We start from the raw sequence: 26,561 nt of genomic DNA on the forward strand, positions 1-26,561 counted from the left end.
GGGGCCCCGCCACAGGTCAGTATCCCTGGGGCCCTCGGCTCCGCCCGCTCGGAGCGCCCTGGGGGCGCCCTGCATTCCGCGGTTCCTCCCGGGGGCCCCACCGCCGGTCCTCCCCGGGCTGCTCTCCTCCGGGTTCTTCGGGCGTCCTTAACTCCGCTGCATCTCCCAGCGCCCCCGCCTGGCTCTGCAACGCTGCCTCCGGCCTCCCGGGGCTCGGAGAGGCCCGCCGGTTGACACGTGGAAAAAGTCCCCCGGGTCCCGAGTCGGGAAGCTCTCCGCCAGCTCCCCAGCTCGCCGTGCCGGGCGGGAGGCGAGGCGGCGGACGTGGTGACTCGGGGGCGGGGCGGGAACGCCTGGCCACGCGCGCGCTGCTGGGCTCCCGGCGCGCACTTCAGCGTCGCGGTCCCAGGGACGCGGCGCCCGGAGCAGCGCCCCCCAGCCGCTGCGCCCCGCCGTCCCCACCCCCGGGCCCGGGTCCGCGGGTCCCGGGACGCTGCAGGCAGGGTAAGGGCTCCAACTTTAGGGGAGGCGTGCCCGGGAAGGCTGAGAGGCGTGTGCGCCGCACGGGTTTTCCTGCTCGGAATCCCGAAAGCCGTGGAAAGTTTCGAAGGCGGAGGCATGGCCCGGCGGCCTTATCGGTTTCCCCAGGCCGGGGCGCGGGAGACAGGATCAGGTGTTTTCAGGCTAACCGTCAGGTGAGGCGCCTGAGCCGTGTCATTCCGGATTGTCGGATTCTGGAGGGATTCTCATCAAGCGATGGCTTTACTGGTCCAGACGACAGCTTTCTTGCCGCCGTGGGCGTGCTTATATTAACTGCTTGCAGTTAGTTAAATAAGGCTGGGCTTTGCCTTCTGGAACAAACAGGCCTTTTCCTCAGGTGGGAGGGTTAGAGTGTGGTTAACCCCAATTCGTCTACCTTTATGAAAAGGCGTACAGTTCAGCCGGATGGCGCTGCCAAGGGGCCCTGCCAACATGGTCAAAGCCACAACCCGGGGGCGGGGGTTGAGGCCTTGGCTCCCGCTCTGCTCACAAAACAAATACGGTCGCGGGCCGTTAAGTGTTCTCAAAATAGTGGAGAGACTCTCCTGCGTTTCCTGCATGGCGTTCTCAGTACTGTGAGCGGACTTGATGCTAGCTAGGAAAGCCAGAATTCAAGACAATTTACTTGATCTCCTGTGATTGCCCAGATGACTATTGAATCCCAAGCAAGTGTGATGTATATATATGTTTTTTAGACTTCTGAAAGGCCAGTTTTGAATTTGAAGACATAACTTTGGTACAACTTTGATGACTGGGTACTTGCAAATGTTAGGCCAAAATGACCATCTCTCTTAAATGTCGATTTTTAATGGGGCAGATGGGCAGAAGTTACACAGTTCTCCCACTGCCTTAGCTCTAAAAGCCCTGTCCTAAAAGGTGGGGAGCAAACAGACTCTGGGTTTACTTACTGCCTTCTGTGTGGACTGATAAACAGGCTTGGGCTTACGGAGTGTGTGGTGTATAATCTTTCTGTTTTTTAAATCTTTTCTCCAGTATTTTCCTTCGCACATTTCCTTCACAACCTAACGATTTGTATCATATCCAGTGAGTATCTTCAGAGGCTCCCATTCTTACGGTACAGGACACACACCTGCTGTGCACACAAATAGCTTTCAAAGGGATTTGCATTGGAAATATGTGTGTGTGTGTGTGTGTGTGTGTGTGTGTGTGTGTGCCTGATTGTGCATTGCCAGTGGGAAACAGGCTTGTGTTGTTGTAAACTGAGAACGGAAGAAGGGGTCATTAAAAGAGGTGTGGGGGAGGTTGTCTCGATGTCAGGGTATGAATTCTGATGTTGTATGTTCAAGGGACCAGCTACATTGTTCTCTGCAGGGGGGGCGTGGGCTTCACACTTCTGGGAGCCCTTCACCACCTCTGTGATGTGCTAACCGAACAGCCCAAGCTGGGGGGAATCCAGTAGCTTCTTCCATTTGAGTCAACAGTCTCAAGAGCTTAGCTCATCTTCCTCTTCATACTTGATGAGTCAGACAGATTCTCATTACCATACACTTGCCCTTCTCCTTTAGCAAACCAGGTTCTATGGCCTGGACCCTTTAAAACAGACACATATCCCACTCCTCCCCTGAGCGTTGCCATGCAGGGGCCAACATAATGGTGCCAGTTCTATTTAGTCTCTTGCGCTTAAAAATCGGTAAATCTTGAAGTGTGTTAGGAGGCCATGTTCTTTTCTCCCAAGGGGGAGTGTATGGAAAGTGTTGTTTTGGGGGGGGCCTGGGTGGCTCAGTCAGTTGAGCATCCAACTTTGGCTCAGGTCATGATCTCGTGGTTCATGAGTTTGAGCCCCACATCAGGCTCTGTGGTGACAGCTCAGAGCCTGGAGCCTGCTTCAGATTCTGTCTCCCTTTCTCTCTGTCCCTCCCCTGTTCATGCCCTGTCTCTCTCTCTCAAAAATAAGTAAACATTAAAAAATTTTTTAAATGTTTTTAACAGAGTAATAAATATAAACTCTCTTAATGAAGCAAGGAGGAAGAGTGTGGAGACAAAGTTTGAACAGAATGGCAGAGAATAGAGAACTCAAATCCAGGAAGGATATTCACAAGCTAATCTCTTCAGCCTCGGTCTCTTCACTGATGTGAAGTGGAACCCAGGATAAGACAATTCTTAAGACGTAGTGGAAAAACAGGTGGCTTCTTGTGGCTACAGTTTTCAAAGTGAAATTAGTGGCCAAAGAAAGCCCTTATGGCCATGAAAGGTAGAAGCGGGATCTTCTCTGAGGCTGGGCTGTTCTCAGCCATGGCCAGGAGTCTAGGTTCCGCATGTGGGTTCTGACGAAGGAGGTCACCCTTCAGTGAGCTCTTCCATCATGGGTTGTGGGCTTCACAGAGAAAAGAAATTTTATTTCCAGCCTTCATTCTTTTACTCAAACTGCAATGTTCTTTTCAGGATCGAATGTTTAAAGCTAGGTTTTAGTTTGTTTACTTGTTTGCTTTGGCAATCATGGCAGGGGTGAGGGCGGGGGTGAGGGGGTGGCAGTGCTTCCCATTTTCTTTAGCAGACCTCTAGCCGAGCTCTCTATTCTGTTTTGACCTTGGGCCCCTGCCTCCTTTTCCCTGTGTGACAAGGCACCTTTGGCAGGGGAGGGAGGTTGCCAATATTCCTGTCCCCTCAGTTGGGGGATGGCCCCCTTCCTTCTCCTTTGAAGGTTGTCTTCTGTAATCACTCCTTGAATACATCTGTCAGGCAATAATTGGTGACTCGTGAAGCCAAAGGTTCTGAAAAATTGTCCTTGCTATAATTTCAGAAGATCCATAATTTAAATGGTGGGCTTAAAAAAATTATACCACCTAGAGCAGCTTGAGGGAATTGTCAGAGGTAGGGTGAATCTAGAAATTCCCCAGCTGACACTGAGGTGGGCTTGTCTAAAAATAAGCTAAACTCATTCAGTGGTTTAAGGAGAAAATGATTGATTATAGCTTTATGGCTTTTAATGTTACTTTTCCTTTGGGAGTCATCAGCATGACCCTGTTAAATGGAGAAAGTAAAATGTAAGGACTGCCATGATTGCAGTCATTTCTCCAGTTTTAAGTGCTCTTGTAAGCCTATATTGCTTAGAAATGGAGTTTTGCTTTAGTTGTCTGTGACCCAGAGAGCTGATTGGTCAGGATTTTCTTTCTTTTTTTTTAAAAAATTTTTCAATGTTTTTTCTTTATTTTTGAGAGACAGAGACAGCAAGAGCAGAGGAGGGTCAGAGAGAGGGAGAGGTACAAAATATGAAGCAGGTTCTGAGCTAGCTGTCAGCACAGAGCCCGATGCGGGGCTCGAACCCACGAACCGTGAGATCGTGGCCTGAGCAAAAGCTGGACGCTTAACAGACTGAGCCACCCAGGCACCCCATGGTCAGGATTTTCAAAGGGGGTGTGGCTTGTTCAGAACCAGCACTTTAAAAATGTGCAGCCCTACTTCTGCTTTCCTGATGGCCAGAGGCAGCCAAGTGGTGATGGGGGGTGATTTTATAGGAACTAGGTGGCATCGTCGGTCATCTTTAGGGAAATTCCTGAAAGTTGTAGCACGCACATTTTTTTTTTTCCTGAGCGGCTCTAGTGGAAAATGAAAAGCCCTACAGTTGTTTTCCTCCAAGGCTTCTCGGGATTAGAATGACCACATCATTTATGCTCTGGGAGCTATGCTTAGATGGTAACCAGGTTTCTCTCCCTTCCTTCCTTCCTTCGTTCCTTTCTCTTCTTGGCTTCCTTTAATTGGTTCCCAACTATCCTCTAGCATCAAATATCTGGATCCATCTTGCTCTCTCTCTCTCTCTCTCAACACAAATCATGAGAAAGTTGGTTCATTATAGGAATTGGAGGGGAAGAAAAAAAAAAACCAGATGCATGTCGTTGGGATTTTTCTAAACCCTTCCATGTGCTAGATTACCCTGTGACATCCCCCCCCCCCCCGCCCACCCCCGCCCCCGGGCCAGCATGGTCATTGCTGTAAAACAGGCTGAAGTGCAGTCTCTGCATGACTTCCCCACTGTCTACCTTCCACACAGACGTCAGGCAGAGAAATACCCGATTACCTGGCATGTATTATTAGATTCCTTTTTACATGACTTATTTTCACTCATAATGGTCACTCAAGAATCCATATGCTAATCACCAAAAATCAGGAAAATATGAAGGACTTAAAGAGGAAATTTGAGATTACATGTAACACGACTTCAAGAGAGTGCCAAGATTTTTTTCCTTTCTGGTTTATGCACTTCTACACTTTCAAGATGTCTACATACAGCGATAAATGTCAACATTCTTTGAAAAATGGAACCTCAATAGGTTTATTTTGTAACTTAAAAGATTAACAATATGCATAGACGTCTTTAGGTCAATACAGTGTTGCCAGTAGGGTTACAATGAACATTTTTGTAGCCATCGTTTTGACTGATACTTGTTATGAAAAACTTACACCCCTTTTGAAAACACATTTTGAAGTTCACTAAGTTTTAAGCATTTGTCCTGCAAATCCACGGATGTTTGATTCCTAGATCACAGATACTCTTCTAGATACTAACATGAGTGTCCTTCAAAAATGTACATTTCTAGCAATACAGTCTTGTTCTCAGTATTGGTTACTAAAACTTAAGATAGACTTTCACTAATCTGGCTGTTAGTACATTTTGTTGTTGTTAATGTTCACTGTCCTCTTCAGATCCTTGGTCTATTATTACACTAAATTGTCTAACTTGGAGCTCTTTACAGATAATAGGTCATAAACTTTTGGCTGTTTAAATATATTGCAGACTTTCCCCCCATCCTGGCTTTTAACTTTTCAAAATCTTAAATGTTTGTGTTAAGAGCTGTCAGTCTTTTTCACTGGCTTCTGAGTTGTGTGATCCTTAGAAAAGAGTGTCAAATCATATTTTAAAAAATTCTCTCTTATGCTTCAACCAATTTTATTTTTTAAATGTGTCTAAGTTTTACTTTTGCATTTGGATTCCAGGAGGACTCTCATTTTCTCTCTCCCCAACGGATTCCAAGTTTTCATGATAACAATTCATTAAATAGTTCATTCTTTGGAAAGACTTTAGGAATATTAATTGAAACAAAATAAGGTTCTATCAGCAAACCAAGCAACTAAATTACCTAAAACTCTCTAATGTATCTTGGCTGAGCAAGCCTTTCAGTATATTTTTAATTCAAAATTTCCTATCAGTGTTTTAGACTTTATATTATTGTTGTTGTATTGTTTTTATTATATTTGTTGCTGTCATCTTTATTATTACTTCATCTTAATAGGCACTGGCTGACACTGTGTTCGTGTAGTCAGGGTTATTGTCTCATTCTTTGACCCCTTTCTTTTTCCTAAAAAATAGTCATTGAACACCTCTTATGTGTTAGGTCCTCTGCTGTATGCTGGAGGTACAGTGAGGAGCAAGAGCAGGCCTTCAGGAAGGTTCTCTTGTAGGGAAGACCAATAAAGAGTGTGATTGCAATCATAAAGGACATTAAGTGCTGAGAGAGGCAATAAGGAAGGATGAGAAGGAGCCAAACACGCAGAGAGTTGGGGGCAGGTGAAACAGCAAATGCAAATGCCCAGATCAGGGACTGTTTCAGAGCAAGGAAGGAGGCTTTGGGGGAGAGTGGGTATGGGACGGAGGGGGCAGGAGACCTTTAGGCAATGATAGGAGGGTTGGATTTTAGTATGAGAGCAGGGGGAAGCCCCTATGGAATTTTAAGCAGGACAATGATATCTGACTTGTGTTTTTACCATTACCCCTCTGGGGGCCCCGGGGTGGCTCAGTCGGCTGAGTGTGGGACTCTTGATTTCAGCTCAGGTCATGATCCCAGAGTCGTGGGATGGAGCCCCACATCCAGCTCTGTGCTGAGCATGGAGTCTGCTTAGGATTCTTTCTCCCTTTGCCCCTCTCCTCCCCTCTACCCCTCTTTCTCTAAAATGAAAAAATAACTAAAAATAAAGAATAAAAATAAAATTAAAAAAAATTACCTGTGGCTACCATGTGGGAAAGTGGAAGGCTCTTGTCAGAGGGGTGACAGAGCTTGGACCAGGAAGGCTGCAGTGGATAGAGAGAGGCGGGGACATGGATTCATGGTGTGCTTTGCAGGAAGAGTTGATCAATCGCATGTGTGGATTGAGGAAAAGAGAAGTGAAATTATGGCTCAGGAGCAAAGTTCCTATACTTTACTACACATTAGAATCACCTGGAAAGCTTATCAAAAATCTTAATATTTAGCCTCTAACTGGGCACCAATTTTAGAGTTGAATATCTAGGGGCTGGAAGCCAGACGCTGAAACCTTTTAAAAGTCCCCAAATGGGGACACCTGGGTGGCTTAGTCAGTTAAGCTTTGGACTTTGGCTGAGGTCATGATCTCACGGTTCATGGGTTTGAGCCCTGCATCGGGCTCTGTGCTGACAGCTCGGAGCCTGTAGCCTGCTTCAGATTCTGTGTCTCCCTCTCTCTGCCCCTCCCCTGCTCATGTTCTGTCTCTCTCAAAAATAAACATTTAAAAAATTTAAATAAATACATAAATAAATGTCCAAATTCTTCTACTGTGCAGCCAAGGTGGAAAATCATGAATGGGGGGGTGGTTCCATTGGAAATATCTGGATAAGTGTGTGTGATCACTGTGCTGAGCAGATGGGTGGGGAAGGGGTGGGGGCTGGTATCAGAAATCTATTAGACACATGGGTGGAGTTTCAAGGGAGAGGTTGGATAAGGGAGTCTGTTCAAGAGAGAGATTTGCTGGAGTTGCAGATGTGAAAGTCCACATCATGTGGGCAGTATTTAAAGCCACAGCACTGGGCAAACACTTTTAGAAAGGAGGACAGAGGATAGAAGAGCCCTGGACTGTGTCCCGAGGCACTCTGGCACCTGAAGTCTGATGGCCGCAAAAGAGGCCGCAAAGGAGGCCGAGTAATGCCCAGTGAGGTAGGCAGGAGGGCCAGGGGAGTGGGATGTCCTAGAAGCAGAGGGCCGAGGCTGCCTCAGGGCTGGACGGGGCAGCAGTGTCCAGTGCGGCCCAGCCCCTAAGCTGCAGCCTGAGACATGACTCTTGGCACCTGCAGGCGGAGAGCTCACTGGGGTAGAACAAACGGAAAGGAAGGGTTTGCTCTAGAGAGTCTGAAGCACAGAGAGACGTTGAGGAAAATAAATGGATTCATTCTATTTGATGGCTCTACTTGTTTTTTCCTTTTCATTTTAAGAACATGACCATTTAGAAGTCTCCTGAATTTACGGGCTAGGATTCCATTGTCTGCCAAATTATCACACATTTCTAAATAAGAGAAATTATATTTAAAATACTAGTTTCTTTGAACATAACCTATTTTTTTCATTCCTGACTATCTTCCAGGCTGCTACTCCTTTTATTTAAAAATGTTTTATTTGTTTATTTTTTGAGAGAGTGTGGGGGAGGGGCAGAGAGAGAGAAGGAGACAGAGGATCTGAAGTGGGCTCCTCACTGACAGCACAGATCCAGATGTGGGGCTCAAACCCATGAACCGCGAGATCACAACCTGAGCCAAAGTCAGATGCTCAACCGATTGAGCCACCAGGCTCCCCTCCAGGCCATTACTCCTTAAGAAATACTTAACTCAGGGATCAAGGAAGAACACTGGACAGGGGTCAGTAAATTGGATTCTTTTGGGAGCAGGTTGCAACCTGCAGGGTGCCTTAATTGCTTCATTCATGGAATAAGGAGATGGGAACAGACCACCTCTAAGCAGAGGATTTCAAACTGGGTGCACATTTGAGTAACCTGGGGAGCTTTTTTGAAAGCCCCAGTTGTCTATGGCCATACCACCCTGAACGTGCCCGATCTCGTCTGAAAGCCCCAGTGCCCGGCTGCACCCACGCCAAAGAGGCCAGAATCTCTGTGGATGGAGGCTGGGCATCAATGTTTTTCAAGCGCCCCAGGTGACTCAGTCTGCGGCCAAGTTTGCGAACAGTGGCCCTAAATTCTTGTCCAGCTCTAATATTGAATTAATCTGTTCTTGGGTCCTAATATATTCCCTACCCTCAACAAACTCAGGAAAGAGCAAAGACTGGATACCAGGTAGGCAATGAGCAGTGTCTGTCAGGGGAGGGGACGTCTCAAATTTACCTTCCAGGCTTCCTTTCACAGGATGGACTGACGGGAGCTCTCCATAAAAATGAGGGAGCAAAGGAATTCCAGGAAATGGGAATTCCAATTTGGGAAGGAGGTGAGGGGAATTCCTAATTTGATGGCCCTGAATAGGGATTAGGAAGCGGCCAGTGTAGGTTGGAGCAGGAGGATGAGGCTCCGAGAATGATGAGAAGAAAGAACTGGGAGAAGAAAGAATTTGATGAGTTGCCCAACTCGTTTGTACTGAAGGGAGCTAGAGAGTCAGCCACGGTTTGGTGATGGAATCCCAGCTGGTCTGTTGAAAACTGAGCAAATGGGGAAAAAGGCAGTTAAGTCCAAGTGCTTTTTCTTACAAGGAGGAATATAAAAATCACAGTGTACGAGTGGCTCAACTATGAAAAGCATTTGCATATTCACTTCATAAATTCTGAATATTAATTTATCCAAAAGTTTTGTTAAAATTTTATTGAGATGATGAGTGGGGAGGTGAAATGTGTATGCTTGCTGGTGGGAGGGGGGCAGATATAAGAGCTAAAATCGTCTTTTCTATGACGGATGTAGATTGATAATATCTAAAAGAGGAGTAAATCGTGGAACGGCATTATTTAGAAACATTAAAGTAAATAATTGAAAAGAAACAAATGAAAGAAGTTGCCTCCAAGGAGTGGAAATCAGGGGTGGGGTTGGTTATTCAGTTTCTTTAAAATTATGTAGATGAGGGGAGCCTGGGTGGCTCAGTCAGTTAGGCGTCTGACTTCATTTTACAGAATAAATGCAAAGGAAGCCGTAAGTGGGATTTAGGCAATATTGACATGATACAGTTTACATTCTAAAAAGGTTACCCTGTGCATCAATCTGATATTGTATCTCTAGATGGGAGGCAGTATGAAGTCCACAATATCATCTATGATATATTTCAGGCAAAAATGTTTGATTTGAGTCTATCAAACCTTTGCATCTGACAAACAACTTGGCATCATGATCTCACTGTTGGTGAATTAGAGCCTCGTGTTGGGCTCTGTGCTGACAGCTCAGAGCCTGGAGCCTGCTTCAGAGTCTGTCTCCCTCTTTCTCTGCCCTTCTCCTGCTCACTCTCTCTCTCTCTCTCTCTCTCTTTCTCTCAAAAATATATAATCATTAAAAAATAAAATTATGTAGATAATTAAGTTTGGGAAGGTAGGTGGGACCAGACGATGCAGAGCTATATAGATGTAGGTTCCTGGTGGTTCTTACTGTTCCCTGTGCTATGGGTCCAGGAAGGATAGATTTGGGAAGTGGTTCTCTTGCTTCCGCGATCCCATCCTGTGTGACTAGTAAGAGGCGGCTGTGAAGTAGGAAAACCATCGTGTTCTAATGCCACCGCATCAGGACAGAGTACCTCAACAGAGACGTCTGTCAGGATCTAGGGGAACACCAATTTCTCCCACGCTAAGGAGTTTGTAATATCAGCAGGGATAACACAAGAGCATCCTCTTCTGTGGTGTGGATGGAGCTCTGAAACACTGGAGAAGTAATCCCAAATATTTTTGACAACTTCCCCCATCAGTTAAAAGAACATCCACCCTCTCTGAATGTATGTTTATATATTGTATGTAGAATCATATATTCTATAAAACAGGTAAAATGAACATTTTAGAGGGTGAGATAGATGAGGATATTAAAATGAATTTCTAAATGCAGTGAGTTTACATCATTATGACTCCATAGTGTCATTACCTGATAACTTGGGCTATCACACATTCATTCAACAATAGTAGCTTTGACCAATATTTTGAATAGTTTTGATAAATCTCTTTCTTTTTTCCAACATCTTTTCTGATCAGATTTGCTTTTTATCTTAAAAAAATTTTTTTAACGTTTATTTTTGAGAGAGATAGAGAGAGAGCACGTACACAAGTTGGGGAGAGACAGAGAGAGGGATGGAGACACAGAATCTGAAGCGGGCTCCAGGCTCTGAGCTGCCAGCACAGAGCCTGATGTGGTGCTCATGAACCGTGAGATCCCTGGGATCATGACCTGAGCTGAAGTGAGACGCCCCTTTCATCATTTTTAAACTCATGGCAAACAAAGTTTCTATTAGGAGAGTATTTGTGTTTTCATTTTCTTGATGCTAATGTAGGGCCTCACTGGTTTTCCAGGGAGTCTCAGTTTTTTGCAAGAATCTTTATGTCTCTTGCCTACTTTGTGAGGGTTGACTAAACTGGAGAGTATACTCCAAAAATGCTTATATGGGCCTGCATAAGCCTTAAGTAGTAGGAATATGCTGAAAACCAGTGAGGCCACCACCATCAACCCCCTACTTTGGTGTCTTGCTTTCTTTCCCTCCAGGTTGCCTTGCACACCTACGTGAAACACAGGCTTCTGGCATTCTGACCAAGCGAGGGTAGCTTGGGCATGACAGATAATAATCCATATAGTAAAACTCATAAATGTAGCGATGCCTGGATGGTTCAGTTGGTTAAGTGTCCGACTTTGGCTCAAGTCATGATCTCATGGATTCGCAGTTCCAGCCCCGAGTAGGGCTCTCTGCTCTCAGCACAGAGCCTGCTTCAGATCCTCTGTCCTCTTCTCTCTGCCCCTGCCCCACTTGTGCTCGCTCGCTCTCTCTCTCTCTCTCTCTCTCCCCTGTGTGTCCAAAATAAACACTTTAAAAATGTGTAAAATTGTAAATCTTAACTTCTCTCTTGCTAGGTTGTTACAGTTAGAAGCCCTAACCCTTTCTTTTTATATACCAGTGAACAGTCCCTTGTGTGCATGCACCCCTCTTTGGAGGCCACTGTAGTAGAAAACAATCTTTCATACCTCTTTTTGAGTAGGGTAAGGGTCATGCAAGCTGAAAAACTAGCAGCCTGGCTGGTTAGCTTATTTGCTGAGCTGATCGTGGAATGGGAACAAGGTACCGTCACTGAACTTGGTGTGTGTATTTTTCTGAGGCAAAGGCCAGCAGCCTTCACACATTCTCACAGGGGGTTATGACCCCAGTGAGGTTAAGAATTGCTGGTAACTTGTTTTCTTTTGCTTTTTTAAAAACTTCAGGCTTCCATGGACTTTCTTCGTCATTGATTTGTTAGAGCTGGAATTGCTCTCAGACACATGACAGCCTTAAAATTAGCTGACATCACACAATTTTGATCCTCTGAGGGAAGAGTAGGTTTTCTTAATAACAGACAGCAGCTTTGATGCGCTTCTTCTCCGACTTCTCACCCAGAGTCCTAAGACTCAGGCTTCTTTCTCTCCTAACTCCTTTTTACTTTTCTGTTCTAGGATCTCTAGCTTTTATTTAGCCCATATTGTGGGTGAATTTCCATTCTATTCCAGATCTTGTCTTCATGCTCACCAATACAGTGCTTTTTTCTCTGCTATTTTGGTCTTTAACGGTGCCCCTTATTAAGCTTATACAATCCAGATCATAGATTTCCTATGGTTTGGTAAAACATAAATAATTCACGAGTCATGATTACTCTTATTTATTTCATGCAATCTCACTTTCACAGCCTCGCTGCAGTTGATGGTCAGATTGCGATCTTCACTGATTTCTCTTCCTTGACTGGTTTTCTGGAGCAATTCCTCTTTCCCTGAATTGAGTTATGAGTTAGCCCTGCTCTCTGTCCTCTTCTCAGCCTGTGGCTGATTTTAACCCTTTGTGCTAGAGCTGCAGTGTTTCTCCTCCTGACTGAATTTTTTCTTGGAAAGTTGTGATTGCAGCTCCAAGCTTCCTGTACCAAACACCCAGCCTGAACACCGGAAGGTCTTGGGCAGTTATGTGGCAAATGTTGGGATGTTTTAAGTCTTGTGATATTGTCTTGCTTCTTTTGTGTTTTTAGTTTTCTTTCTTTTTCACTTTGTACTGGTTGTTTGTTTTACATGCTTGTATTTTTGTTACAGGATGTCCAGTTGTATCTGAGTATATGTTTAATACCCTTCATGAACAGTGAACTAGGTAAGGTCTACAGATTGGGAAGAGGGGTGCAAGAAAGAGCCCTCAGAAAAGTAAAGTTTAGAAAGTTAGTACCTTTACATTATCCTTGAGATTCCAGAATTTTTAAGCCAAAATATCATTATCTTTTCTTCCAAACTTCAGATGCTATTTCTAAACTTAAGTTGGACTTATTTTTTTTAAGTTTATTTATTTATTTTGAGAGAGAAAGAGAGAAACAGAGCATGCAAGCTGGGGAGGGAGGGACAGAGAGAGAGAGAGAGAGAGAGAGAGAGAGAATCCCAAGCAGGCTCCACGCCTTCAGCACAGAACTGGACACAGGGTTTGATCTCACGATCCGTGAGACCACAACCTCAGCCAATTGAGCCACCCAGGAGCCCCAAGCCAGGCTTTCTAAAACCAGCCATCTCATCCTGTAACTTTATAATTCATATTAATTTTTTTCTGTATTCTTATCATTCTATCCTCTGTTGATTACATTTGACTAGTATTACCCTTTATTTCACCACGTGGCTCCTGGATGCCTGAGGGGAAAGTTCTTCATGCTAGCGTTTTCATTTTTCTTTTTCTCCTTCACAGTACTAGACGGCTTACAGCCGCTATGTACATGAAAAACTTCTGGATGGATAGAGTAGTGTAAATAACTACACACAATAAGTAATTCTGATGTTTGTTATCTCTTACTTTTTTTTTTTGGTCTGCAACTTATTTTCTTTATACGGTTTCTTAGGATAATGTTAATGCCAGTTATCATTTTTTGAATGTTTGGTGGCCATGTGGTCAAAGAAACCAGCCACTGAAAGATTTGTTTGAAGCCACTTGAAGCAACTGGGGCGCTGTGTCCCCTCTGTTCCCAGGGTGCTCAATGCAGATTTCAGTTATAGCATGGAACACATTTTATGGTACTTTTATGTATTCCTATCTTTCCCCTCCACGGAACTGAGCTCTTGGGAGGTGGGAAAAGGGCTCTGGCAGAGCTGGGCTCACCGGCGTTCGGTGAGTATTTGACCTAATGCCCTGTGTTTCACACCACCGTTTGCTAGAAAACCACCTCTTCTTTCCTCAGGATGGTGTTTCTCACACTAGAGGCCAGGGGTGTAGGCGGGGGAGGAGTTTCCATGCCTTGTTCTGAGGCTGGATCACAGCTTTTCAGATGCCTTTTTCCTTTAATTAAATAGAAAACAATACTGTGGATCATCAGGACGAATACGTTAGCAACATGGTTCTGCTAAAGTGATGGGGGTAACTCTAAATCCAGCACTGCTCAGACAGGCCCATTAGAGCTTCTTCTGGCGTGTTCCCAGGGGTCTGCAGGTTCATGTTGGAGGATGAGCCATCAGGGGACCACTTTCTTCTTGGAAATGCCTCCCTCGGTGCTCCTCGTCAGGAACCCCTGTAGCACTTACTGCATTATGATGGGATTTCCCTGTGGCTCTGTGGACCCCTTGCCTAGAGTTAGCCCATTTCCACAGTGCTTTTCACACGAGGGTACAACACTCACTGAGCTATGGGATAACATGGGAACACACATTCATAAGTCTCTCCTACTCAACACTGAGCATCAGTAGTTCAGGGAACCTCTCCAGCTTTGAGTCCCAAGCAGCCAGCTCTCCCAGCACAGTGCATGGTAAGGTAGTCAGATCAAATCCTGAGGTAGCTAGAATGAATGCAGGCAAACACATTTTAAAGGTCTCCTCATTCTTTTGAGGTGAGACTCATGTGGCTATTGATTTTTCATTTCTAAAAGTATTTTTTTGTTTTCTCAAAGTTGGTCTTAGAAATATTTGTATCTATCTTTGTCTTTCAATATGCTGAGCATGACTATCTTCTAATTTGTGTCTGATTCTGATACACTTGGCTGTTTCTGCTCCCTATTTCTTTTTGAGAACAAGTGTGAATGGGAGAGGGGCAGAGAAAGAGGGAGACACAAAATCCAGAGCAGGCTCCAGGCTCTGAGCTGTCAGCACAGAGCCCGACACAAGGCTCAAACTCACGGACTGTGAGATCACGACCTGAACCAAAGTCAGACACTCAACTGACTGAGCCACCCAGGTGCCCCTCCACTCCCTGTTTCTAAGTAGACTGTTCCATGTTACTTGGTTTCCTCATGTGCTTGGTTATGTCTAACTCCCTGCTGATCAGTGTGTTTTTCAAGCGATGTGTTAGAGTGCCCAAGTCCTAGGATGAAGCAAAGTCTGGGTGAGTTTGCTGGGAGACGGAGGGCAGCCTCAGTCTGGAACCCCTTGACCCAAGCAAGCTCATGGTTTGATGTTCTCTGGCTCATCCAGATGTGAGGCTCAAAGGACTGTGTCATGGACATCATTTCTCAGGATGGGCTTCTTTCTTAATTTTCCTTTTTCTTTTCTTTGATTTGAAATTATTCTGGCTCTAAGCTTGGGGACAGGCAGTTTTGATGCTAGTTGTTTTTATGATAAGGTGGTAGTACTTTGAGACCCCAGTCTAAATTGGAAGAGGATCTCCTAGCAGGTCTTGGATGGATTATTTTTAATTAATTTTTTAAAAATTTATATCCAAGTTAGCATATAGTGCAACAGTGATTTCAGGAGTAGATTCCTTACTGCCCCTTACCCATTTAGCCCATCCTCCCTCCCACAACCCCTCCAGTAACCCTCTGTTTGTTCTCCATATTTAAGAGTCTCTTATGTTTTTGTCCCCCTCCCTGTTATTATATTATTTTTGCTTCCCTTTCCTTATGTTCATCTGTTTTGTATCTTAAGTCCTCAAATGAGTGAAGTCATATGATATTTGTATTTCTCTGACTAATTTCCCTTAGCATAATACCCTTTAGTTTCATCCATGTAGTTGCAAATAGCAAGATTTCACTCCATTGTGTGTGTGTGTGTGTGTGTGTGTGTGTGTGTGTGTGTGTGTATGTATATCACATCTTCTTTATTCATCCATCGATGGACATTTGGGCTCTTTCCAAACTTTGGCTATTATTGATAGTGCAGCTATAAACATTGGGGTTCATGTGTCTCTTTGAAACAGCACACCTGTATCCCTTGAAATAACCTATTAGTGCAATTCCTGAGTCAGAGGGTAGTTCTAGTTTTAATATTTTGAGGAATCTCTATACAGTTTTCCAGTGTGGCTGCACCGGTTTGCAGTTGAACCAGCAGTGCAAAAGAGATCCTCTTTCTCTGCGTCCTCACCAGCATCCATTGTTGCCTGACTTGTTAATTTTAGCCATTCTGATGGGTGTGAGGTGGTACCTCATTGTGGTTTTGATTTGTATTTCCCTGATGATGAATGATGTTGAGCATCATTTCATGTGTCTGTTGGCCATCTGGATGTCTTTTTTGGAGAAGTGTCTGTTCATGCCTTTAGCCCATTTCTTCACTGGATTATTTGCTTTTTGGGTGTTGAGTTTATTAAGTTCTTTATAGATTTTTGGATACTAACACTTTATCTGATATGTCATTTGCAAATATCTTCTCTCATTCCATCGGTTGCCTTTTAGTTTTGCTGATTGTTTCCTTCGCTGTGCAGAAGCTCTTTATTCTGATGAGGTCCCAGCAGTTCATTTTTGCTTTTGTTTACCTTGCTTCTGGAGATGTGTTGAGTAAGAAGTTCCTGCAGCCAAAGTCTAAGAGGTTCTTGCCTGTTTTCTCCTCGAGGATTTTGACGACTTCCTGTCTTACATCTAAGTCTTTCATTGGGTGGATTTTGGGCCTTGAGTCCTGATTCCTTCACTTCCCTTTCCCGGGGCTGCAGAATGAAGCCCAAGTGCATGTGCCCCACTTCTCCAAGTTCTCCCTAAGACTAGACCAGGGGTTCCTTGCTTTTAAAAATTCTAAGTGTTCTTGGACACATTTTTATAAGCTTATAAGTTTAGAAGCCTTATTACAAGTTTTTTTTTTAACTTAAGTATATTTGACATATAACATTGTATGAATTTCAGGTGTTCAACATGTTGATTTAGTACATCTATATATTGTAATATAATGGCCACCATAGCAATAGTTAGCTCCTCTGTCACCTCACAGAATTATCATTTCTTTTTTGTAGTGGGAATAATTTGAAGATCTAGTCTCATAGCAAGTTTGATGTTTATAATACAGCACTACTGTTTATATTCACTATATCATGCATTAGATCTCTAGGACTTACTGGTCTACTTCTAGTTCTTCAGTCTTTTATAGGTACTTCCTCTACCTCCCCCACAAAAGAAATATGCATTTTATCCAGCATCTGACTTCTCTCTTGTCTTTCTTTTTCTTTCCGTTTCTTTCTAACCTCTCTCTGCCTCCCCTTTCCTTTCTTTTTCCTTTCCCCTTTCTTAGGTTCTTCCTCCTTCTTTTCCCTCCCTTCTCTTTCATTTCTCCTTCCTCCTTTTTTTCCTTTGTCCTTTCTTCCTTCCTTCTTCCTTCCTCCTTTCCTTTCTCCTTCTTTTCTTACCTTCTTCCTCTTCCTTCGTTCCTTCCTTCCCTCCTTCCTTCCTTTCCTCCCTTTTTTTCCTTCCTTCTGCCCAGCAGGTGAATTCTGAATAACCTAGCCTACTAATTCTGGAAATAGGAGGTCTAAAAATCAATTTAAAGATACAAAACTACTGAGTATAAGTCTTAAAATAAGCCTTAAAATAGTCTTTCCTTTTCAATCTTCTTTAAAACTTGTTAACTAAGGTAGATAATGTAGATCTGAAGTCAGTATAAAAATAGATCATTCAGTTATTTCAGGTGAAAAGATACCCGAAAATGACCCCCACTTATAGGAACTTCCCTAGAAATGAGTACCTTGAGTGATTGGCTGAACTTAGTAAAATTTATTACTTAAATTTACTATCAAGACACTTCCAGTTGTAAGAAGCACAAGTCTAACTCAAACTAGCTTAAGCCCCAAAGAGTATTTATTAGCTCAACTTGAAAGTCTTGGGATGAATGACTTCAGGTACAGTTGGATCAAGGAACTCAAGTATTGTCAGTAGGCTTAGTGTCTATCTTTTGTCTGTTCTGTGTTAGCTTCACTCTCAGGCATGCCCTCTTATGATGGCAAAGTGGCTTTCACTAACTTCAGACTCACAGCCTGTGCTTTAAGTCTATGATCTGCAAACTTTGCTGATAATGTATCTAATGGTAAAAGTTAAGCACATGTTCTCCATGTGTTTATATTTTTTTATAAATTATATGCCATTATACACCACTGTTATTCTGCTATAGTATTAATAGAGTTCAGAGTTTTTGTCTGTATGTTTTTAAGATAAAGAATAAAGTAGGGGCACATGGCTGGCTCAGTAGAGCATATGACTCGATCTCAGGGTAGTGAGTTTGAGCCCCACGTTCGGTGTAGAGTTTACATAAAATAAAAGATTTAAGTATAAAATACATTTTTAAATAGATAAAGAATAAAATAGAAGTACTGATACTTTCTCTATACCGCCGACGGATTGCTTCGCAGCCCCCAGTTCAGCAATGACTTAGTGGAAAGGCCCCATCTCTCCCGTCAGATATCATCACAGTCTTGTGACCTTGACTCATTAGTCCTTTCTGGCCTAGCTTGAGTCACATACCCATTCCTGAGTCCAGTGTCCTCAAAATAGTAAAGCAAACGTTACTAATGTAAGGCAACATAAATATTCGACTAGGCATAAATATTTACTTTTTGAAGGTATTTACATTTTTGAATCTTATACTCATGGCTATATTACCAAAATAAGGGGCATAATCATTCAGCACAGCATGATAGAACAAAGATTCTCTATTCTCATAGTAATGTAATTTCATTAGTCTATGCTAAACTTCTGTGGGTTCAGACCTGGAGTATCATGAAAGCATCCCATCTAGTTTTTGTTAATATTCCAGTGACAGGTGAATGCTATATGTTGACACCTAGGAATTGATGAGTCTTGCAAATAAAATCCTATTCTTACAAATTTTTTGAGGATGGCCATTTTGAACAAGATGAAAAACTATGTGGAAAGGTGAGCTATAGAGGGCCCTGAATAATTTTCAGATTTCTAAAGAGAAAAAGAGGTCACTGGTTGGAGAGATAATTTTGCTTGCAAGAACGGGTAAAGAACGTGAAGAGAAAGCGTTCTTTGGAAACTTTCTGATGAACAAGATGTTCTGCTTATTTAACAATTGGTCTTGTGTGGCAGAAATGCAATGGCGCATCTTGATTCTGAGGCGAAAGAAGAATGTCTGAGGGAAGACCTGAAGTTTTACTTCATGAACCCTTGTGAAAAATACCGGGCCCGACACCAGATTCCCTGGAAGCTGGGATTGCAGATTTTGAAGATAGTCATGGTCACCACACAGGTAATTCATATTATCAGTTTGTTCATTTTTTTTCCTTACCACAAGATGAAACTTGTGATCCGCCCGTGACTTTTGTTCCAAAAAGTTTACACTCAAGTTCATAAAACAAAATTATGTTTACTCTGGAGAACAGAGTGTAGGTTGAAGTTCAATTTTAATGAGGATCTGGTTTTAGTAAGGGATTATGAGGTAAATACAGACACATCGTAGATCCATATAAAATAGTAGACCTATATGTGTGTGTGTTGGGGGATGGGGGGGTGGAATTCTAGATCTGAATGAAGCGCCTAGACTGGCAAAGTCTGCTTAATCCAGAGTGATTGTGTACTTCCAATTTCTCATCTTCATTCAAATATACTTCATTTAAATACACTTTTGAAATCTGCATTTTTGACTGTTTTGTCTTGAGACGTAGCAGAACGCTATTTCCTTTCCATCAGAGGCTAAGTGCTCTAAGTAAATGCTTACCCACCCACCACCACATCTAGTAGGAGAGTACAAAGCCTACATTGGGATCTTCTATTGAATTTCATATTTTTTTAAGTTATTTATTTATTTTTGAGAAAGAGAGAGAGAAGCCCAAGCAGGCTCTGCACAGTCAGCACAGAGCCTGATGGGGGGGGGCTCAAACTCACGAACCATGAGATCATGACCTGAGCTGAAATCAAGAGTCAGACACTTAACCAACTGAGCCACCCAGATGCCCCTCATATTGTTGAGACTTTATCACCAGCATCACTACAGCCATCAAAGTTGTCAGCTAGTTTTTGAGACTGTGGTTTGGAACTGGTTTCAGGGGGGGGCCCTCTCTAGGTAACTACATTTAAAATGTGTGCCCTTTAAAAAATTCTACTGATTTGGGGTTATTTGGTTCCATTGACAAATAATCATTCTGTTATCCATGTAAAGATGTTTATAAAGATGTTATTTCTGGGGACACCTGGGTGGCTCACTTGGCTGAGTGTCTGACTCTTGATTTCGGCTCAGGTCATGATCCCCAGGATAGAGCCCCATGTTTGAGATTCTCTCTCTCTCTCTCCCTCTGTCCCTCTCCTCAACTTGCTCTTTCTTTCTAAAAAATAAAAATAAAAAATAAACAGTATTTAAAGATTTTTTAAAAAGATGTTATTTCTGGAACACAAAAATAAATACCTTTCTAAAAATACCTTCATATAGTTTTAGAAATGAGAGGAAGTCCCTGCTGTAACTGAAGTTGAATCATTATTCTGTGATCATAAAGAGGTCTTTTCACTGTATGACATGCTTTCCAGTGCATCGGTAACCACATTGCTTTAAAAGAAATAAGCTTGAAAAAAAACAACCAACAAAATTGAGATACAGGGCCACTGTTAAATGTGTGTGCCTGACTTTTTCCATTTAAAATTTTTTTAATTTTAATTCTTGGTTTTGAAGTCTTAATTTTGGCATCCTGGAAAGTGGGTGCATTTTTAGTATTACATCGAAGGAGGAGAAATAATGTCCTCGTTTTCCTTGTTTCCCACTTTCTTCTCTGACCAAACCAGCTTTCCATTCAGCTTTTTGATCTATTAATGTTCCCAGAACCCTAGCTTATCCAGGCATAGAACATCACCATTTTTGACTTACCTTATTTGTCCTGATATCTACTAAATCCCCTGGATTCTTCCTTCAAAGCTGTGTCTACTTATGCTGTGCCATACTCACTGTCTTCTCTCTCTGGCACACTCTCATCTTGTAAATTTAAAGTATGTTTGAAGCACAATCTGTGCTGTGTGTTCTGTTGGGACTACAGTTGTCCATACATTACTGCTGCTGCGATGCAACGTAACACGTGGTGCAGCATCGCCCTGCGCCAGGCACTGGTGCTTTACGTATGTTAACTCATTTCATCCTCACGGCAACCCTGTGAGGTGGGGTCAGTTACTGCTCCCTTCTTGTGGATGAGGAAATGGGGCCAAAGAGAGGAAGTAATCTGATTATGGCATTCTGTTGGTAAGTGGTAGAGTTGGACTGGAACCCCTTGGTCTGACTCTGGAATCTGCATTCTTATTCTCAGATTGTTTTTATTCCAGACATAGGTCCTGTTCTCATTTTGCAGTCTAGGAATACACACAAGTTCACTAGGCTGCTTCCAGACTTTGTCTTATGCCTCCCTTTCTTATCTACGTACACACCAGTCTGTTAAATGCTAATAGAAAATTAATTTTTCTTAGAATGCCTTCATTGGGTCACTCTCCTGCTCAGAAACTTTTTTGGTACCCATTTTCCCACAGAAGAAAATCTTGACTGTGTAGCTTGGAATTTAGATTTCCCCAGTCCCCTTCACCTTGCCTTCCACCTGCTGTGTCCTCCCCAGATCCCAGCCAGGTGGATGCACCCAGGGATTCTCACCCCTGCCCCGTTTGTTCCCCCCAAGTCCCGAGTGGACTTTTCTCCATTATCTGGCAGGTGCCATTGGAAGTCCCCCACCAGTCTGGCCTGACCACTCAACATGTGGCTTTCTTTGGCACACTAATACCCCTTGCTGTCTGTCTCACTGCTTTCACTTCTAGTAGACTGTTTCTGGGAAATGATGGTTTACTTTTTGTGTGAGTGTACCTTTTCCCCCCTGATGAAGTTCAGAGGGAGTCAACTCTTGCTCCACTGGAGGATCATTCTAATAAGTTTTGTTACCTGGGTGATATCTAATTGGAGCAGATTTCTTGAATACCTTTTCTTCCTTCAAATCCCACTTGTCCCTCCTCCTCTTTTTGTGGCTCTTAACACTCTATCCTCAAGTCTAATGGGATGGGTGGCATTTTATTAGGGTTGATTAGAAAAAGTTTTTTAAAAAAGATATTCCTATTCTGTGTTCTGCAGTAAATTATAATCTTTAGAGAGGTGTTCACATTCTTTTGCTAGTTCTATGCTTTCCCTCCCATTTTCTTTGTACATTATTAGAACAGTATCTTGTTTTTACCTGGTACAGAATATTTTCTCCTACACTCATTTCATAATCGTCTTACATTCATAATCTTTGCCAGGCTGCACTTAATGTGTAAGAATTTTTCTGTCTAATATCATAGTTTCAGGAAGTCTTAAGGTCTAGTTAGCAGGGCTAGGGAACATTTTTCTGTCAAGTATTTGGCCAATTCCATCATCTCCTTAATCTTGCTCCATAGAGAGAGTTTGGTTCTGCCGTAGCAGGACCGGGACTTATGATCTCCTCCGTAGGGTTTCTCTTCTATACTAACAGATGCTTTGAAAATCTCAACCTTAGCCAGATGCTGGGCCACATAGGTGGATCTTAGCTGTTTTCTGAGTAATAGAATGGAGGAGATTTCTTGTTCCTGATGCCAGATGGGGGTGGTTCCAAGCAGAGATTACACCTTCATGCTCTCTCATTCCCAAAGTTGAATTGATAAGCTTTGAGTTTAAATAAGGTTCTAGCTTAAAATGTCAGCAAATAGTATGCCACTTTCTTGGTCAAGTTATCCATTCTCCACACAGAGTGTGTGTGTGTGCGCGCGTGTGTGTGTCTGTGTGTCTGTGTGTCTGTGTGTGTGTGCACATATGTGTGCACATGTGTGCGTGTTTAAACTTCAGTTTGAGTGTGGGAGGAATGGGTTGAATATCCCTGCTTCTAAAGTTAAGGTGGCAGTATCTCTGAGAAGAAGGGTGGCCAGGTGGTTGGAAGGACGAACAGGTAAACCTAACAGATCTATTTGTATCCTCACTCTGACGCTCTCTAGCTGTTCCAACCAGGATAAATTCCTGGACTTCAGATTACACGTGTGGAAACTGGAATTATATTGATCAACAGATTCAGTATTTGACTCTGGCATTGTGATGGGAACTCTTCCAGTTCCTGAGTAGTGGGGGGAAAAGAAGAAATCCTGTCCTTGTGGAACCCAGTGTAATATACTCCTCATTGGGTGTTGGAGAATTAAGTAAAAAAAAAAAATTATAAATTTTAGGCACAACCCCTGGTGCTCAGCAGTAAGAGCTGTTATCCAACACTGTGCACCTTGATCTTGTTCCCATTGTATCCCAGCCCAGCACAGAGTATAAGTACTTAGCAAAATTTTATGGAAAAACTTAATTCATGTGTGTGTATACCAGTTTTTTTTCATTTGTGTATCAGTTGTTAGTGAAACTTTGAAACAATCATGTGTATAGTGGTTCCCTGGTTTACTTTTGGCTTTCCAAAAGCAACCTGACCTTCTCCAGCATCTCTTTCAGGAACCACTGACAGATGTCCTGTGCTCGGAAAAGCCTTTAGCTTTCAGTTGCCTGATTTCCAGCACAGGTTGGGTGATGTGGGGCTTCTTATCTGATATTTTCCTTAGACTGGCTGGGCTTTAACAATTGCTCAATCCTTTGACTTGGTATTTGAGGAATGTGACCTGGTGAGGCTCAGATGCTAATGAATGTCCTCTAAGTACATTCTCCAACAGTAGTTGCAGTTCTGGGAAGGTAGCACCTAAATTCTTTTCCATAAGAAGAATCCCAAAGACAAATTCTTCAATGGAGGGAAATTGCGTTGCATAGTCAAGTGACTTTGGAGTTAGACCTTGCTTTCATTCTAATTAGGTGCCTTATGTAGGGCAATTTCATGTGGCTAAGTCTCAGTTTCCACATATGTAAAGTGAGAATAACCACGGTGATATCACCTTATTGTTGTGTTAGTAACTGACCTATTGCTTGTAACGCAGTTAGTAATGTGCCTGGTGTATAATAATTGCTGCAGAACAGCAGCTGTTAATTTTACTTGTTCAGCCTTTTCAAAAAATCAAGCAAAGTTTAAAAGATAAAACAGATAAAAATCACTAAAAAATAATATGTACATTGGTATATGCAGACTAATGTTTGTTTCATCTGAAAGATTCGTGAGTTGATGTCTTGTTCAGTGCCATGCAGTCTACCCTTTCCAACCACAGGGTGACAGCAAATAGCAGAAGAGCCACAGTCATCTAGTGGGACTTGCTGAAGAAACAAAGTCCCGAATCATTTTGGGTGCTTAGTGGGATGGAGACTTGGGGCCAAATTTTTGGACTTGTATTGTCTTACAAAGCAGATGAGAAGATGAAGTGAGTAGATGGTGAAGGGTATGGGGGATAGGGCTTATGAAGGTTTGACTTACCTTCTGCCATTGCGTTTGTGCACGCGCCTGTGTGTGCATGTGTGCATGAGAGACAGGGAGGGAGGGGTTGTTGATGGGTGTAGCTGTGTGTATAATTTCCTGGGGTTTTTTTGGTAAACACTTAGTGCCTGCTGATTTTCCCCACTTACTGGATTCCAAGAAAGGCAAGGAGAATACATTCCTTCCTGGTAAAGAGAACCCTTCGTGCCTGTGCTTGGGCTGAGATACAACACAAGGGAGAAGAAGTAGGAGTGTTATCACCACCAGAAGGTGGGTGCTTGGTGACAATGAATGGGCTTGACCTCAGGGAGGGAAAGCAAGCCCAGAGGTAATTTTCTCTAAGTGTACACTGTTTTGAATTGCTGAGATAGCTTGATGAGGTTATTCTTTGGGACTTGTATTTTGTCATTAAGGTGGTTAGTAAACATCAAAGCAGTGAGAGTTTTCTTGCTGATGTTTACGAGGGGTGGGGGAGTTGATACTAAGAATGCATTTGCCTCCTCTGGTAAATGGTAAAAGTTACATCTTCCTATGTGATTTCCTTTCTAGCTAGTTCGTTTTGGCTTAAGTAACCAGCTGGTGGTTGCTTTCAAAGAAGAGAACACTGTGGCTTTTAAGCACTTGTTTCTGAAAGGATATTCTGGCACAGACGAAGATGACTACAGTTGCAGTGTATATTCCCAAGAGGATGCCTACGAAAGCATCTTTTTTGCTCTCAATCAGGCAAGTGTTTTGTTGTGAATGACCTATGCTTTAAGAATATATTGACACTTGACCTTGTTGTTTTAGCAAAAAATATTATACATATGTTAAAATATTCTCATTTAAATTGTGCACAGTCTGCCAAAAAAAAATGTCCATTGCTGTTTCTCTGGCTACATTTCCACACAATAGATGTTGCCTACTTAAAATTTTTCTTAATGATTTATATTTTATATCTGTCCCTTTAAACCCACTACTTTTGGGAGATTACTCCAGTTCAAATAGCCAAGAGTTGATTTATAATCTCAGGTTTGATGAATGACATATCAAATCTAAGATTCTAGGGTCTCAGTTTTGATGTCTTACCATTAATTAGCGTAGCTGAATCTTAAGAATATAGAGTAGGATATGATATAGTTGTATCCAAGCAAGTATTGAGAAACCAAATGGATGGGCCTGAAGAACACACTTAGGGGAGAGAAATCGTTATTCTTTTTTTTTTTCATTCAATAAATATTTGGATGCCTAGTATGTATGAGTACTGTTCTAGACACTGGGAATACATCATGAATAAAATGAACAAAAGTCCTGTTCTTATAGAACTTAATTCTAGAGGAGAGAGCCAGACAGATGAAGTGAAATGGATAGCAGTGAATGCTAGCTCCCTGAAAACACCACCTGGAAAACACGTTGATAGATCAGGGCTTGTTGAGGAAATAAGGGAGATACTCCCTTGACTACTCCTGAGTGCCTGGGGTGAAAAGGGCAAAGTCCAGATACAGACTTTGAAGTCTGATGTAGGGTAGGTCTTTCAGTGTGAGGGGAGAGCTCCGCAGTACTGGGTAAAGACATGATGCGATGGTTTTGGATTGGTGGACACAGCAAAGTGAGGGTTTGTGGGGAGGGGCATGGTTCCAAAGGGTCTTGGAGTTAATTAGACTAAATGTTTGCATTGATGATGGGTCTAAATGAGTTGTTTTGCATGTTCCTGAGATAAACAATAGAGTTATTTGTAGCTGTTACGTTCTTGGACAAAAGTTTCCTGGAATGATAAAGTCATGTTAATGGAGCCTGTTAGTGCAGATAGGCAGATGGTAGTGTTATGCTGACAAGAGCTACTGTAAGTTCAGGTAAGATAATGTAAGTTGTGTTGATTACTGTGAGCTGTGGGGCGTGGATGGCTTGGATCCTCAGAGGTATGTCAGAAAGCAATAACTGCTCTGAAATAAAGCAGAGGAGGAGATCGGCAGCGCCTGGTGGAGCCTGTGTGCTGCTAATGGGTGTTTGCAACTTTCACTGGGTGGTAAGGGAAAGGGCTCGCTGAAGTGGTGATATTTGACTCAAGATCTGAAGGAGTGAACCAGCAGATAGATAATGCAGGGTTCTAGGCAGGGGCAACTGCAGAGGCCCAGGCAGGAATGTGCCTGGTGAGCTCCAGGAACTGCCTGGAGGCCAGCATGGCTTTGGAAGGTGGGGCTGGAGCCTGGGGACAGTCGTCTGCTGTGAGGTCGGGGCACCTCAGCTTTGGCTCTCAGTGAGGTGGGAGCCTCTGCCAGCAGGTTAACTTTCGTTCTGAGCTCCGTGAGGTGGCGTGTTTGCTGTCCAACCTGAGAAAATTACCCTGTGGTACTTTACACGGGGGAGTGCTCTGGAGGGCTTTGATATAAACAATTTAAAATAGCTAAAAGTGTATTCCATATGCTGTAATGTCTGATGAAACTCTTGAAAGCTCATAAGTATTTTTATTTAACTATTTTTAATAGTATCATCAGCTAAAGAACATATCCCTGGGGACCCTTGGTTATGGAGAAAATGAAGACAATAGAATTGGCTTGAAAGTCTGTAAGCAACATTACAAGAAAGGGACCATGTTTCCTTCTAATGAGACACTGAATATTGACAGCGACATTGAAATAGGTAATGCAGT

General features: G+C 42.9%; 1 protein-coding gene across 2 annotated transcripts in view; it reads left to right on the forward strand.

The window, feature by feature from the left end:
• Positions 1-398: 398 nt before the first annotated feature.
• The window catches only part of MCOLN2 (mucolipin 2), a 56,434-nt gene continuing 30,271 nt past the window's right edge, over positions 399-26,561 (forward strand). The window contains exons 1-4 of one of the 2 annotated variants that reach the window (XM_029947793.1): positions 399-504; positions 18,672-18,831; positions 24,482-24,655; positions 26,398-26,551. In XM_029947793.1, coding sequence (XP_029803653.1) covers positions 18,679-18,831; positions 24,482-24,655; positions 26,398-26,551 — 481 coding nt within the window. In that variant the 5' untranslated portion in view covers positions 399-504; positions 18,672-18,678. The remainder of the gene's footprint in view (positions 505-18,671; positions 18,832-24,481; positions 24,656-26,397; positions 26,552-26,561) is intronic. The other variant, XM_029947792.1, reaches the window with a different exon arrangement.

Source organism: Suricata suricatta, chromosome 8 (assembly GCF_006229205.1).
Source record: "Suricata suricatta isolate VVHF042 chromosome 8, meerkat_22Aug2017_6uvM2_HiC, whole genome shotgun sequence".
Taxonomy (NCBI): Eukaryota; Metazoa; Chordata; class Mammalia; order Carnivora; family Herpestidae; genus Suricata; species Suricata suricatta.